Source organism: Vitis vinifera, chromosome 7, assembly GCF_030704535.1.
Source record: "Vitis vinifera cultivar Pinot Noir 40024 chromosome 7, ASM3070453v1".
Lineage (NCBI taxonomy): Eukaryota > Viridiplantae > Streptophyta > Magnoliopsida > Vitales > Vitaceae > Vitis > Vitis vinifera.
In genome coordinates this window covers 12,036,546-12,052,992 of record NC_081811.1, presented here as the reverse complement: position 1 = coordinate 12,052,992, position 16,447 = coordinate 12,036,546, and the positions used below count along the sequence as shown (strand labels likewise).

Below are 16,447 nucleotides of genomic sequence, written 5' to 3'. Positions count from 1 at the left end.
TCTTTGTAGGGAGGGATAGGACTAAAGTGTCTTTGTTACAGTTTGTAAATGACACCATCTTTTTCTCTAAAGCCTTTACGGAACATCTTCAAAACCTCAAGATTATCCTTTTGGTTTTTGGGCAAGTATCTGGTTTAAAAATCAATTTAGAAAAAACCACCATTTCAGGTCTTAACACTAGGCAGGTGTTGTTGTCTAGTTTGGCCTCGGTTTTGGATTGCAGAGTGTCAGAGTGGCCTTTGTCTTATTTAGGCCTTCCATTGGGAGGGAACCTAAAGACAATAGGCTTTGGGATCAGATGATTGAGAGAATTTCGAGGAGGCTGGATGGTTGGAAAAAGGCCTTTTTGCCTTTGAGAGGGAGGATTACTTTAATTCAGTCTTGTCTGTCTCACATCCCTAGCTACTTCCTCTCCCTCTTTAAAATCTCAGCATCAATAGCTTCAAAGATTGAGAAGATGCAAAGGGATTTTCTTTGGTCTGGGGCGGGGGAAGGGAAGAAAGATCATCTTATCAGATGGGATGTTATTAGTAGACCAAAGGAGTTGGGAGGTTTGGGTTTTGGAAAGACTTCTCTGAGAAATATTGCTCTCTTAGGGAAATGGCTTTGGAGGTTCCCTAGAGAAAGGAGTGGTCTTTGGCATAAGGTTATTGCGAGTATATATGGGACACATCCTAATGGATGGAACGCCAACATGGTGGTTAGATGGTCACACAGATGTCCTTGGAAGGCTATTGCTCAAGTTTTCCAGGTTTTTTCCCTTTTGTCCGCCTAGTGGTGGGCAATGGGGAGAGAATTCGTTTTTGGGAAGATCTTTGGTGGGGCAACTAAACTTTGTGCTCTCAATTTGCTGATCTTTACAGAGTTATTTCTGTGAAAAACCTCACTGTCTCAAATGTCTTTAGCAATTCCTTTCCACTGTCTTGGAATTTTAACTTTAGCCGCAATCTTACTGATTCAGAAATTGATCTCCTTCAGAGATTAATGTCCTCCCTTAGTTCTATGCTTTTCTCTCCTTCTTTGGAAAATTCAAGAGCGTGGTCTTTTTCATCATAAGGATTGTTTTCAGTGAATTTTTTTTTCTTGGCATTGTCAAAAGTCTCAAATCCTATCTTATTCCTTCCGGCCAAGTTTTTGTGGAGTTCAAAAGCCCCTTCAAAGGTTAAGGCCCTTGCTTGGTTAGTAGCACATGGGAAGGTAAACACCAATGATAAGTTGCAATTGAGAAGACCTTACAAATCCCTTTGTCCTCAATGGTGCATTCTTTGCAAAGGAAATGGAGAGTCGATTGACCACCTTTTTCTTCATTGTCCTGTTACCATTGGACTTTGGCACAAGTTGTTCAATCTAGTAGGGTTGGTTTGGGTCCCTCATGTTGGTTATTGCTTTTAAAGGCTTGGGGAACTCATTAAAAGGCAAGACACTTTGGCAAATCGCTAGCCTTACTTTGATTTGGATGGTGTGACAAGAGAGAAACAATAGGATCTTTGAGGATAAAGGGAGAACGAAAGAGATGTTATGGGATTTGATTTGGTTTTATTCTTCTCCATGAGCTTCTTGTACTGAAACTTTTAGAGGAGTTCCTCTAAGTGTTTTACAACTCAACTGGATTGTGGTCTGTACTTCAAAAGTTTGAAGAATGTTGGGGTTTCTCTTAAATTCTGGTGAAGAAGGTTCGTTTTGGTTAACTTCAGTGTATGGTCCAAATAAGCCTTTGTGGATGAGGGATTTTTGGATGGAGCTACAAGACCTATATGGTCTAATGTTCCCAATGTGGTGCGTAGGAAGGGGCTTTAATGTAATAAGGAGGATCTCCGAGAAATTGGGTGCTTCTAGATTAACACCAAACATGAGGTGTTTTGACGAGTTTATAAGGGAGAGCGGTTTGTTTGACCCCTCTCTAAGAATCGCAACTTTTACTTGGTCAAACATGCAAGATGTTCCTATTTGCAAGAGGTTAGATAGATTTTTGTTTTCATATGAGTGGGACTATTTTTTCCCTCAAAGTCTTCATGTGGCGCTTCCAAGATGGACCTTAGATCATAGCCCAATTTATTTGGAAACTAATCCTTTAAAGTAGGGCCCAACTCCTTTCAACTTTGAGAATATGTGACCACTCCATTCTGAGTTTAAGGACAATTTTAGTGATTGGTGGCAAGAGTGTCCGATTGAAGGTTGGGAAGGTCATAAGTTCATAAGGAAATTAAAGTTCATTAAATCAAAGTTGAAATATTGGAATAAAGTGCATTTTGGAGATTTAAGAGAGAGGAAAAATTTCATTCTTTTGGACTTAGGTAGAATTGATCTAATTGAACAAGAAGGGAACTTGAATCATGATCTGTTATCAGAAAGGACCTTAAGAAGAAGGGAGTTAGAGGAATTGTGGTCAAAGGAAGAGGTTCGTTGGAGGCAAAAATCTATGGTCAAGTGGATAAAAGAAAGGGATTGCAATTCTAAGTTCTTTCATAAAGTGGCCAATGGAACGCGAAATAGGAAGTTCATTAAGTCATTGGTCTCTAAGGGCGGGGAGGTGACTCTAAGCAACATTGAAATAATTTTAGAGGAGATTGTAAATTTATTTGGGAAGCTCTATTCCAAATCCGAAGGTGCTTCTTGGAGGGTTGAAGGTTTAGATTGGGTCCCTATTTCTGGAGAGAGTGCGGCTTAGTTAGATAGGCCCTTTTTTGAAGAGGAGGTATGCTTGGCAGTTTTCCAATTGAATAAGAAAAAGACCCCTGGTCCAGATGGGTTTACTATTGCAATGTATCAAGAGTGCTGGGATTTTATCAAAGAGGACCTTATGAAGGTGTTTCTAGAGTTCCACACTAATGGGATAATAAATCAAAGTACAAATGCTACCTTCATTGCTATGATGCCTAAGAAAAGCCAAACCTTTAAAATATCAAACTTTGGACCTATTAGCTTGGTTACAAGTTTATAAAAGATAATTGTTAAGGTCTTATCAAGGCGTTTATGCAAAGTCCTCCATGAAACAATCTTTGGCTCTCAAGGAGCCTTTGTTGAAGGGAGACAAATTTTGGATGCTATGTTTATAACCAATGAAATGATGGATGAGAAAAAGAGGTCGGGAGAGGAAGGGGTGGTCTTCAAAATCGATTTTGAGAAGGCCTATGATCATGTGGATTGGGGCTTTTTGGACTATGTGCTAGAAAGGAAGGGGTTCAACCCAAAATGGAGATCTTGGATGAGGGGTTGTTTGTCTTCAACAAGTTTTGCAATCCTAGTTAACGGAAATGCAAAGGGTTGGGTTAAGGCCATTAGAGGTTTGAGACAAAGAGACCCCCTTTCTCCTTTTCTTTTTACCTTAGTAGCAGATGTTCTAAGCAAGATGATGATCAGAGTACAAGAAATTGGGTTAACTGAGGGCTTCATTGTGGGAAGGGATAAGACTAGAGTGTCATTACAACAGTTTACAGATGACACTATTTTTTTCTCTAAAGCCTCTCAGGAACATCTTCAAAACCTCAAGCTAATTCTTTTGGTTTTTGGGCAAGTATCAGGATTAAAAATCAATTTAGAAAAAAACATCATATCAGGTATTAATACAAGTCAGGAGTTGTTGTCTAGTTTGGCTTCGATCCATGATTGCAAAGTGTTAGAGTGGCCTTTGTCTTATTTAGGTCTTCCATTAGGAGGGAACCCAAAGACAATAGGCTTTTGGGATCTGATGGTTGAAAGAATATATCGAGAAGGTTGAAGGGTGAAAAAAGGCTTTTTTGTTCCTGGAGGGGAGGATTACTTTACTTCAGTCAAATCTGTCCCACATCCCAAGCAACTTCTTATCCCTCTTCAAAATCCTAGTATCAATAGCCTCAAAGATTGAGAAACTGCAAAGGGATTTCCTTTGGTCTAGGCCAAGGGAAGGGAAGAAAGATCATTTTATCAGACAGGATGTTGTTTGTAGGCCAAAGGAGTTAATAGGTTTGGGATTCAAGAAGACTTCCTTGAGAAATAATGCTCTCTTAGGGAAATGGCTTTGGAGGTTCCCTAGGGAAAGGCGTGGTCTTCGGTATAAGGTTATTATAAGTATTTATGAGACACATCCTAATGGATGGGATGCCAACATAGTGGTTAGATGGTCACACAAATGTCCTTGGAAGGCTATTGCTCAAGTTTTCCAGGATTTCTCCTTATTTATTTGCCTAGTGATGGGGGATGGGGAGAGAATCTGTTTTTGGGAAGATCTATGGTAGGGTAATCAACCTTTATGCTCTCAATTCCTTGGTCTTTATAGAGATAATTCTGTGAAAAACCTCACCTTCTTAGTTGTTCTTGGCAATTCCTATCCACTCTTTTGGAATTTTAATTTTTGTCGTAATCTCATTGATACAGAAATTGAACTCCTTCAAAGACTCATGCCCTCCCTTAGTTCAATGCATTTTTCTCCTTCTGTGGCAGATTCAAGAGTTTGGTCTTTGTCCTCATCAGGCTTGTTTTTTGTTAAATCTTTTTTCTTGGCCTTGTCAAATTTCTCAAATCTTATCTTGTTCCTTTTGATCAACTTTTTGTAGAGATCAAAAGCCCCTTCAAAGGTTAAGGCCCTTGCTTGGTTAGTAATACATGGGAAGGTAGACACCAATGACAAGCTGCAGTCGAGAAGACCCTACAAAAATCCCTTTGTCTTTAATGGTGCATTCTATGCAAGGGAAATGGAGAATTGATCGACCACCTCTTTCTTCATTACCCTTTAACTATTGGGCTTTGGCACAAGCTCTTCAATCTAGCAGGGTTGGCATCCACCAAGGAGTATTGAGGACATGATGATTATTGCATTTAGAGGTTTAGGGAATTCAATTAGAGGCAAGACACCTTGGCAAATCACTTGTCTCACTTTGTTGTGGATTGTGTGGCAAGAGAGAAACACTAGGATTTTTTAGGATAAGGGGAGATTGGAAGGAATATTATGGGATTTACCTCATTTCTATTCCTCTCTATGGGCATTTTGTACTACTGCTTTTAGGGGAGTTCCTCTTAGTGTTTTACAACTCAACTGGACTACGGTTTGTGATTCAAAAGTTTGAGATAGTTGGGGTTTATCTTTGTATATAGTTTTCTATAGATGGGTGTATTCTCCTTTGATCAGTTTCTGTATTTTATGGGAAGGACCTCTCATCCTTTTCTTGTATCTTTACTTCTATTAATACATATTTCTTCATTTCTGATAAAAAAATAAAATAAAATAAAAGTTTCTCTTGATCTTTGGTCAATGAAGTCTTTGGATTATAGTTTTATGACCTTGCAAGATTTTGTTCACCATTTGAGCTCTAATTTTCTTTTCTTGCCTTTTAGCCAAATTTTGTGTACTCTTGGTCTACTTAGATTGCACACCCTTTTTGTTAGGCATTCATGTGTTTATTCTTATTTTCCTATTTAAAAAAAAAATAGCTAAAAGAATTGAAGGAAATGTAGAAGTGGAGAGATGGAAGGAATAAAAGGTATAAATGTTGTTTCATTGATATTCAGACTATATAGAGGCCCACATATATATACAAAAATTCCTAACACCAAAATTAGGAACTTTCTTAACCTAATTACATCAGATCCCTTTGATTACGAGATTGTCTAATTCTCTCCTTAATTACAAAATCATGATTTTCCTAATTTCATTCTTCCATACCTCAAGCTAGTGAAAAGATGTTTTTCATTCCTAGCTTGGATACACTTGCTTGAAACTTTGTATTACTTAAACCTTTTCTGACAAGTTGGCAGTCAATAACTACATAAGGAGTATAGATCAATCCACTATCTAGTTTCTCCTTAATAAAATGTGTCTATTTTATTTGATCATGTTACCTAGATTATATGCAATACTGATTGCAAATTTGTTGTCGCAGTAAAGTCTCATTAGGTCATCTAATTTAATCTTCAAATCTTCCAAAATGATCTTCAACCATAGTAGTTCACAGACTCCTTAGATCATTGTCTGAAATTTTGCTTCTGTATTGAACCTCACCACCAAACTTTGTTTCTTACTTCTTCATGTCATCAAATTCCTACTAAAAAAGGTGTAATACCTAATTGTTGATATTCTATCAACCACTGATCCAGCATGATCTACATCTATGTATGCTTTAAGTACTAGTCCCAAGCTTCATTTAAATAGGATGCCCTTTCCTAGAGACCTCTTAAGGTACTGCAACACTCGATTAGTAGCTTACAGATGAACCTCTTTTAGACTATGCATGAATTGGCTAATCACACTTACAACATATGTTATATCTAATCTTATGTGAGAGAGATAAATGAGTCTTCCTACCACATGTTGATATATCTCTCTATCTAACATAGCATCTTCCCCAGCCTCTTCAAGATTATGATTAGGATCTATTGGTGTGTTTGCTAGTTTACACGTCAATTTCCCTGTTTCCTTGAGAAGGTTCGTTATATATTTCTGTTGAGAAATTAAAATTCTATGCTTAGACTGTGCAACCTTGATTCCTAAAAAGTATTTCAACCTTCCTAACTCTTTAATATCAAATTCCTTAGGCAAGCATTGCCTCAAAGTTTGTCTCTCCTTTTCTTCATTTCCCATCATGATGATGTTGACTACATATACTAGAAAAGTTGTAACTTCACCTGAACAACATGCCTTTGATATGTTAGGGATAGGAGAAAGACCCCAAATATCACTATAAATTAGATAAAAAAGGCTTTTAACTTCTTTTGTTATTGGTGGGAAAGGTTGAACGTTTGTGTTTGGTGAGTTCACATACATCACAATAAAAGCTCTCAACATTTAATTTCCTAAATAGAGAAAGAAACAAGATTCTAAGAGTTCTAAATGACGGATGTCCAAGTCTATGATGATGAAGCTAGATTTTTTCTTTATTGAAAATGTAGTGTAGCCCATTCCGTACCTTAGCAAGTCCAATCATCTTCCCTACGTCCTAGTCATGAAATACATAGCGAGCAGGGTAAAAAGTCACATTGCAACCCAAATCTTGTGTAAGCTTTTGTATAGAGACAAGATTAGTGGACAACTTTGGAACATAAAGCACATTCCTAAGTGTGAGTGTAGAACTAATTTTGACATCTCCTACACATGCGACAATGGTTAATGAACCATTCGTTGTAGCTATTTCCTACTACTTGGACAAGGGTTATAGTTGTTAAATTGGTGTGATGAATGAATCATGTGATCTGTGACACCTAAATCTATAACTCATGAATTGGCAAAGGTTTCATCCAAGACTTTTAATCCAATGGAAATAGGAAACTTACCTAAAAGAGCCAATGAACATATACTTGAAGGTTTCTCAACTAGTTGAATAGAAGACAAATGTGCTTACCCATTATCCCTCTACTAGCCTCCATTGTAACCTCACTCTTTGCTAGATGTGGTTGGCTTGCCATGAAGTTTCCAACATTTCTCTCATGTATATTTAGCCTTTCGACAATAAGTGCACCATAAGTTATCCTTATTATCATTGAAGCCCTTAACCAATCAATCATTTTGTTATTAGCATTGTTAACCTTCAGATCATTGCCCTTGTTAGCAACCATCATTGAGCCTTTCATATTCTAAGGTTCAAGCATGACACTTTTGCTTTCTTCTACTCAGGTAATAAAGATAGTACCATTCAAAGTTGGGAGCTCTATGCTAAGTATTTGAACTCTAACTTGGTCAAACTCGACATTGAGACCAACTAAGAAATCATAAATTCGATCCTTTTCAATATAATTTTTCAAAATTGTTGCATCCTCAGGATATTTTGTCTCAATGCATCGATAGTGATCAAGTTCTTGTCATAGATTTTTCAACATATTAACATACTTTGTGGCTATCTTGTTTCCCTACTTCCGTTGCTCCAATCTTAATTTTTATTTTGTACACTTAGGCTGCATCTAGTGCCTTCGAGTATGTCTGATGAACTACATCTCAGATGTCTTTAGCAGTTGTCATGAAGCATATATGTGCACTAATTTCAAGCATCATTAAGTTTGATCCAGTTCCCAAGAGATGACTTAATTTCTCTTTCCCTTCAGAAAGGTACAAACAAGTTATGACCATTTTAAATCATTCTACCCATTAAGCTTGTATACCATTTGAATATTCTGCAATTCTCAAACATTTTTCCTTCTTTCTTTCTTTTCCATTTTTTTTTTTTTTTTTTGGGAAAATTTAAAATAAGTCTTAGGTCAAAGGACTCACTAAAGATTACCCATAGAGCTTAGACAATCGCGTTCAAGCTCCCACTAGTATCATTGTGGGATAATGGTGGTTGTAGCGATGGTCGTCGTAGTGGTGTCGGAGGTCTGGCAATCTCGACGTTCACAGAAGTATGTCAGAGGTCCGGTACCCTTGATTTGCAACAATATCTACAATGCATATAGAAGGAAAAATCTTCGCTTACACCAATGGTGAGAAAGAGATTCAGTGTGAGGCAAAGACGTCATGTGTAAGGATCATCGTCGCTAGTAGAGAAAACAACAATGGTGCTATTTTTGTTTCACGATGAGTTTGTGATGATGCGAGGATGGAAGTCTGAGGCAAAGGGAAGGCCGACAACAAGGAAGATCTAAGGGCAATGGCAAGACTGAGACAAGGGGGCAATGGCAAGGGTTTTACTAAGGCCTCGAACTGGTTACGCGATTGGTTTTTCTAAGGCTTTGTTTGCAATAATGGTGTGATGCAAACAAGAGGCAAATTCTTAAGGTCAACAATGAAGGTTGACTATGATCTCTAACTCAACAATGATGGCCAAAACAAAAAAATATCCTTCCCTCCCTAGATTCATGAGCATAGGGCTCTGATACCATGTAGAAAAAGAGAGATGGGAGGAATAAAAGGTATAAAATTCTTTTAATTGATATTCAGACTATACAGAGACTCATATATATATATACAAAAGATCCTAGCACCAAAATTAGAAATTTTCCTAACCTAATTACATCATATCCCTTTGATTATGGATTACCTAATTCTTTACCTTATTACAAAATCATGGATTTCCTAATTTCATTCTTCCATAGGAAAAATAGAATCTTTCAAACCTTATATGGATTGACAGTATCAATTTTAGGAAGAGTTCAACCTCTTCTACCCTAGGGGTTCAAAAGAAATTTAAATAACCTCCTAATTGGACATCAGAACCCTATATGCAGTAACATGCTTCCATTTCCTCTAAGTTTTGTCAAAATCCACCTCCTTTTTAGTAAGGTAAAATTTAACTTTGATAGTTATTATCTCAATTAATTCAGAAAGTTAGTGATAGGCAGCATTAATAGAGATGAAAAACCAATGATCAAGGTTTTTTGACATTCTAGTTAGGGTGATGCAACAAAATCCAACATTTTGGAAGGTCTCAAAGAGGCAAAACATCTAAGTTGAGGTATATCATAGATGAGGGGGGCTTCAGCATTATAAGCAATTAACCCAGGACATCCACCAGGAATTTTTGAAGTATTCACACTTAACTAACAAAGTTCTAATCATTTCCACAGAAGTGATCTCTAGCTTTTCTCAGGCTCATATATCATGCAACGTGGATTGTGGAAACCAACTCTTTAGCTAAGAGACCAGCTTCAATCCAAGAAAATGTCACTTCTATCCTCATGCATTTCTCTCTCTTATTATAGCTCCTATCTGCAATCCTTATTTCTTTCCTCTGAAAAATTAGTTATCCTCTTTCTATGTTGCTCCATTTTATTTTGATGATAAAATATAATTTTTATTCTATTTTGGGTTGAGGCATCTACATACATTGAAATTTCTCAAGCGATATCATGTTCACCAGTGAGTAGACTTATATTGCCCTCTTCACTTGTTCACTTTCTATTGAAGGTTACTAGTTTTAATTGGAAGAAAAGAAGCATTATTTATATGCTAATTGCAAAAAAGAAAGAAGAATTAGCTGTAGAATTAAAGTCTACGAAATATTAGGTCTTGTGAGTGTACACAAAAACCAACAAAATACAATGATATGAAAGAAGTTCCCATTCAAACAGGAAGTTATTAATTTCAAAATTAGATCTAAATCATGTCAAGAAATCAAATTCAGAAAAAGGTGAAGGTATATTGTTCACAGAGAAATCAAACATATCAAAAATGGAAAATAGGCATACCTTTATTAAGAGTTCCAACATCCACATCCTTCTCGTGGTAAATTAAAGGACTTCTAAACTCTTTAAATAAAATGTAACATGCCCCACCTGCCATCTAAATACATCCAGTAGAATGTTTGAGAGGAAAATACATCAGGAGGATATTAATGTAAATTATTAACAAAACTATTAGCAGAATCTTTAATAACAGAAAACAGGGAACACAATGAATGACACAATACTTAGAAAGAAAAAACAAGCCATCCAATTCTACCAGGAACACAGACAAACTAGATTGCCATCTGTGTGAATAGAGATATCCAGCAATATACTCCTGGGGAGAAAAAGGAAAAAGAGAAAGAAAGCAAAAAGGAAAGAGAGAGAGAGAGAGAGAGAGAGAGAGAGAGAGATCCAGCAACATCCCCATACTTTGGGAAGTTAAAATGTAATAATCAAGAATTCCCATATCTATAGGATATTTTACACTGAAGGGATAGGTATGTGCCTGAGTTATTTGGTTGCTGATATTCACATCAAATCAGCAAAACAATCAAAATGACACTTCTCTACAATGAGTTCCTACATTATATTTCATATTGAAAAGAAAATTTACACACATTCCTGACTACATAAATCAATAGACCATGTCAAGAGCTGTCCGAGATTCATGTTGCACCAGAAGTACACAGATAGAACCTCATGATTGCAACCTATTCCAGCCACTATCATATATCATAACCTCTTTGATGGTCACCCACAGAGTTGACTCAACTAATGAGCCACAAGAATCATCAATGCTAATAAAAGTTCAGCTCATGGCATTCTTGAATTTGCACATTAAAGAAATCCTTCTATCCATAACTTCCAGAATCAGAGAACTTAGTAACTGGTAATAACTTCCACCTTCAAAAAGTCATAGAGACACCAGTAAATTTGACAGTTATCCAATCAATCTTGACGAGCTTACCCTAGCCAGCTCCAATTTCAGAGAAGATTCTTCTGACAGTGAAATGGGTAGCCAAAGAGCTCAATCAATTCCCCTCCATTCAAGGCCGGTGGCAACAGTTCTCATGGTGTGTACCTATTTCTGAAGCTGGATCTCCTCTCCTTCACCAATGTTGACCTCACCAAACTACACAACTATGAAAAAAACTTACTCAGATTCAATGAAGAATACCCTTTCCATCAGACAGAAAGGACTAACAGCATTACTCTAACCTCACAATCAAACCAAGTTTCTTTATGATCCTTCTTAGATTAAACCCTGGATTTTTTTTGTATGTGCAAATGCTCTAGACCAAGAACCTAATGAAAGGTCACCATTGCTATAATTAGTAAACAACATTGGAACACCCAACATATTAACTACCATGCCAAAGACTCCTTTGATAGCTGCAGAAAGATGGTTAGCCTAATAAGAAGAATCATCTAACAAGGTTGTGATTATGAACTCCAAGAAAATCAATCAATTACAATTCACCTAGGATGATGCCCTTTTTTGGCACTGAATAAGTTTGTTTCAACTTCCATCATTTTTTATCTTACCAAGATCTCAAAGTTGTGACGTCAACCATTTATGGGCATGTAATTCTTACCTAACCAGCACTATATGCCATAAAGCATGGCAAGCTGTACAACCTTCTGCAAAAATATCCTCCTTAATTTAATATTTTACATACCAATCAAATAAAACCTAGAAGCACTTCTCCATGCTACATAGCCCCTTCTAAATTCATGGACAGCCTCCACTCTGGTCTCCCTTTCATTATAAAACAAACAGGCAAAAAAAAAAAAGGAACAGACAACAGACAACAGGGTCAGGCTTAGATCTATTGGCATCGATCTTAATCATTGAGATGTTCCATACCATAATCAGTAGCAATGCTATCAGTTTATAACCAATGAGGATAGCTCCATTTCTCATAGGGCCACCTTAAAAGTTGTATCAGTATGACCTATCTCATCACTGCTTCAGCAAAGATATTGATGAATTCAGGACATCCTGAAATGAAGTGTGGTGTTGCATATTTAAACTAAAATGTCATTAACTTTTCAAACTATATAAAGAAAAGTTCCCCTAATTTTTTCAAAGTTTTGCATTATATAATAAGGTATAAACATAAATTTTGTGTGCAGATTTTTTTTGGGATAGTATTTGAATCTATCATCAGTCACATGTTTGTTTTAACATGTTCATATCTTCAATGAAATTAGCCAGTCCATAAAGAATAAAATAACTTCTATGAAATCAGCCTTGTTGAGATTAATACGGACACTGTTCCTATTCTGAATGCCTCCAACTGGAATTAATCTCACTTCCTAATTTATTATTTTTCCTCACCGTTCAGCTTACCACCAGGCTCTCTTCTTTTGCCCTTTTTTTCTCAATGATGAACAAGGTAGATTGCATATACAAAAAGATCCTAAGATTTTTCCCACAAGAAAATGTTGACGTTAGCCATAATCCTTTTTCATGCCTCAAATAACTTCATATGAAATGACTCACTTTCTATTATTTTTGTCTTCATTTCACCAATCTCTGTAATCTCTCCTTTGCCTTTTTCCGCAATGACAGACCAGATATATTGCATTAGACAAAGGGACCAAGATGGAAACTTACAACCAGCTATTATACAAGTGCAACCAATCAAGTCACACAACAAGCTAGTATCATTTATAACAATCCAACAGAAAGACATTACACCAATGTTAGATTTTTAGGTGCTTTCATCTTTTTGGAGGGAAAACAGAAACACCAACATCAAACACAATGCCGTAAATATAAGATGACTTGTAACGCAATTCAGCTTTTTAATAGGCCTCAAAAAAAAAATAATTCAAAAGGCATTTTGACTTGAGAACCCTACCATGGCATTCAGTGGCACCCAAAAATAATAGGAAAAACTAAACCCCCTCATTCCAATAAAAATATCCAGTGATGTCAAGAAACTTGTGGACGAATATATCATATTTCAACAGAAACACACATACAGAATTGATTTCAGCTTACACTGGCACTGCACTAGAGAAGTGACTCATTCATTCATTTGTGCTCATGAGTACATCATTTCATAATCTCTTAGGCTCTTATACCTACCAACACTTGCGTGTAATACACATGTAAAAGCATCACCAGTGTGCATATTTTAAGGTTTCCTTAAAAGAACCATGTCTAACATGTAATCTCAATTAACCCACCATCTTCTTGAACAGCATAGTTACAAAACAAAACTCATCTAAAACAAGTTAATGAGGAATGACTCTTTCATAGAATATAGAAATAACATTCAGCAAACACAAGTTTCGAGTACTGATTCCAAAAACTAAACCAAGGATTTGTATCTCACCTCAGAAAAATCCTTGTTGGACAATAAGATAGGAAATGTAATGTATTCCTTCATGATTATCTGAAGTAGATGACTTTTATCAGCACCCGAGAAACTTGAACAACCTGACAGGAAACCCATAACATGGAGAAGAGGATACCTGCAACAGAAAATTTAAATTTGCTTGGAGTCATCTACTCTTAAATTTAACTAATGCAAGTCCATAAGCATACCAACAGCAAATGCCCAATTCTGCTCTACCTCTGCTGAAGAGACTTTAGTTTTTCAAACATAACCACAGAGTCAAAGCCCAACATCAAAGAATCTTCACAAAACACACCAGCAAGAACTAAGAAGATTCGATCTCTCTTAGAGAAATTCTTGCTTTCCTCAACTTTATTCAACCAACAATGAGAAGGACCTGTAAATAATTTCTAAAGTTTAAAACAAAACAAAAAAGAAAGAGCTAAGGGAAAGCAAGCTATAATGAAATGATGAGGTCATAATCCAGGTTGTCCATCAAAGGCTCAAACAATTTATCCACATGCTGATGCAAACCAAGGGGTATTGGTGGCAGAGAGAGAGGTAGGGGACAGGGGGGGAGGGGCACATGTTCCCCTGCTCCCACTGTAGCTTTACCCCTGGATCATGAGTTAAAGAACCATTTCAAAAAGCCTCATAGCAAATATTGTGATAAGAAGGAGCTTGTATTTCACTGATTAACAGCCTATTAGCATGTTCAAGCATGGATATGGCATTCCAATATATTGATGAAAGGCGATCAACACTGCTCCTTACCGCATCTTATTGTTAGTGAAAACAATTATATTATCTGTACTTAATATGTGTAATAACTAATGTAATAATTTATAAAGAAGAAGACTCACTTTCAAGTCAAATAACAAAAATGACCGAAATGATCTTCACACATTATGGAATGACATTAATGTAAGACTCTGTCCATATTTTAAATTTCAATATGCTTAGAACAATAATAGTACATTATAAAGTAAGAGAGACTACGATGCAGGAACAAAAAAATAACTAAAGTTTGTGAAGCATTCGATTGAATGGTGGCCCTTGAGGTTTGCCCAAGGGGCAAGCAGTTGTGGTGGTGATGAGGAGGTTTCAGCTTGGATTCCATGAAAAACAGAACTCAAGAATAGCAGTGAAGGAAATGAAAAGAATGCGATACACTAGCAAATGATTTAGCCTCTGAATTATTCTAAATAAGACCAAAGCTGATGAAAATGATCAAAACCTGATCTGCGCACCATACTCACAAAAGGCCAAATCTAATCTTCCGTCTGTTATGTAATTATAATATAATGGTGGTTTCAAACGACACTACTCATCTAGAGCATGAATGAGAGATAGAGAGATATCTCTCACAAATATTGCTTCATTGATGTAATTATTAATAGGAAAAACAACAATCATTCCCTTACATTATTAGAAGATGAAACAGAATCCCCTGAGTCTATTGATGAATTTATTAACATAATGCTTTCAAATTTAGTGTTCCCCTAAGCATGATTATTATTCTTTAGAAGTAAATTCAATACCTTCAAGTGAATCAAAAGCCGATTCAATGTAAGGCAAAATCTCAACTTCAGGGCAAGACTCATGCGATAACTCCGATATTGTTGAGAACCTGCAAGGGACTGTCATTGGAAACTTAGCCCTACAAAGAAAAGCTCCAAGATTGGAGGCAGTAAAAACCCAAACCAATTAGTAAGAAAAATCTAGCTTTCCAATAATCATAATAATAAAAAATAAAATGAATCATCCTATTTCAGTAAGAAATATACCATAGAATTGAAAATGAAATTGTTTATACGAGCAATAATATAGAAACTGAAATTGAAATTCAATTTTCACCTGTAAGCTTGGCATCCTCTGTCCACAAGCCCACCATTCACTTTTTTCCATGCATGAGGCAAAGGAGTGGAAAATGGATTGATTGGCTGCTCTGATCGTTGATAATGAACACCTGATAAATAAAGAAAAATAATAATAATTTTCTTTTCTTCCAAGGACCATGAAGAAGCCAAAATTCTAAATGCAAAAGAGATTTCTCAAACTTTCTGGACAAACAAACAACAAGTAGATTTTCAAGGAAAATGGCATGGATTAATTGAAAATGAGAATGCAGGAGTTGGGAATGAAAGAGAAAGTAAAATGAAAGAAGAGAGACGAATAGGAGAGTGAGGGGAGGGTTAACCAGAGAAAATACAGGGCAAAACCCTAGGAATTTGCCTGAAGCGCCGTAACATGAGAGCCATTTCCAGAGACAGGCTCTGCTATGATGACCGGCGATGAGAAAACGGCGAAAGTGTCGCTGCCTAAGTCCCGGTGCAGGATGAACAGAAGCCCCTAAAACCCCAGCCGCCTTTGATTTTTAGACAACTTTTCTCCGAAACATAAATAAATAAATAAATAATCATGAATTATTATAATAAGAAATAAGAAATAAAAATTAAAAGGCAGAAATTATCAATAAATTCAAATAAAATTTTTTAGAAAAGGGAAAAAAATATTTTTTATTTATTTGTTTGATTTAAGGGCCTGTTTGGCATGAAGGAATAGGTAATGGATATGAATTTTTTGTTTTTATTTATATTTTTTGTGAATGGAAATGATTTTGGTAATTCTATTTATAATGTTTATATGAACTTAAGAATTCAATATTGAAATGATTATTTGTTTTCATTAGAATGTTTGATAATAATAAGAATAAGATTGAAGAAGGAATAAATTGATAATAATGCATTTCTACATAGTTTAAAATAGTTTGTTTATTTTCATTTTAAAAAAAAATAAGTTTTGAGAATTTTTTTTGTTACTAAATAATAAGAATTAAAAAAAAAGTCTTATTTCAGTATGAAAAAACATGAGGCTTGATGAATTAAATTCAAAGGTAAAATAGTAATTTTAAACTATTTTATATTTTTTTATGGGATGAATGAATTATAATATCACTATAGACCCCCCTCGAATAGAGGGGTTCTATTCTATTCTTTTTATTATGATTTTGTTGGCAACCCCGAGAAGGA

The 16,447-nt window shown here is 35.9% G+C and overlaps 1 protein-coding gene across 4 annotated transcripts in view; it reads right to left on the bottom strand.

Moving 5' to 3' along the window:
• The window catches only part of LOC100267131 (uncharacterized), a 68,638-nt gene extending 52,834 nt beyond the window's left edge, over window positions 1–15,804 (bottom strand). Inside the window, exons 1-6 of one of the 4 annotated variants that reach the window (XM_010654211.3) lie at window positions 15,616–15,804; window positions 15,273–15,384; window positions 14,957–15,045; window positions 13,653–13,812; window positions 13,413–13,551; window positions 10,087–10,180 (exon numbers count right to left, since the gene is read on the bottom strand). In XM_010654211.3, the coding sequence (XP_010652513.1) occupies window positions 10,087–10,180; window positions 13,413–13,551; window positions 13,653–13,812; window positions 14,957–15,045; window positions 15,273–15,384; window positions 15,616–15,676 (655 nt within the window). In that variant the 5' untranslated portion in view covers window positions 15,677–15,804. Of the gene's footprint in view, window positions 1–10,086; window positions 10,181–13,412; window positions 13,552–13,652; window positions 13,813–14,956; window positions 15,089–15,272; window positions 15,385–15,615 lie in introns of all 4 variants that reach the window. The other 3 variants (XM_019221223.2, XM_010654210.3, XM_002267295.5) reach the window with 3 other exon arrangements.
• Between the last annotated feature and the right edge of the window lie 643 nt (window positions 15,805–16,447).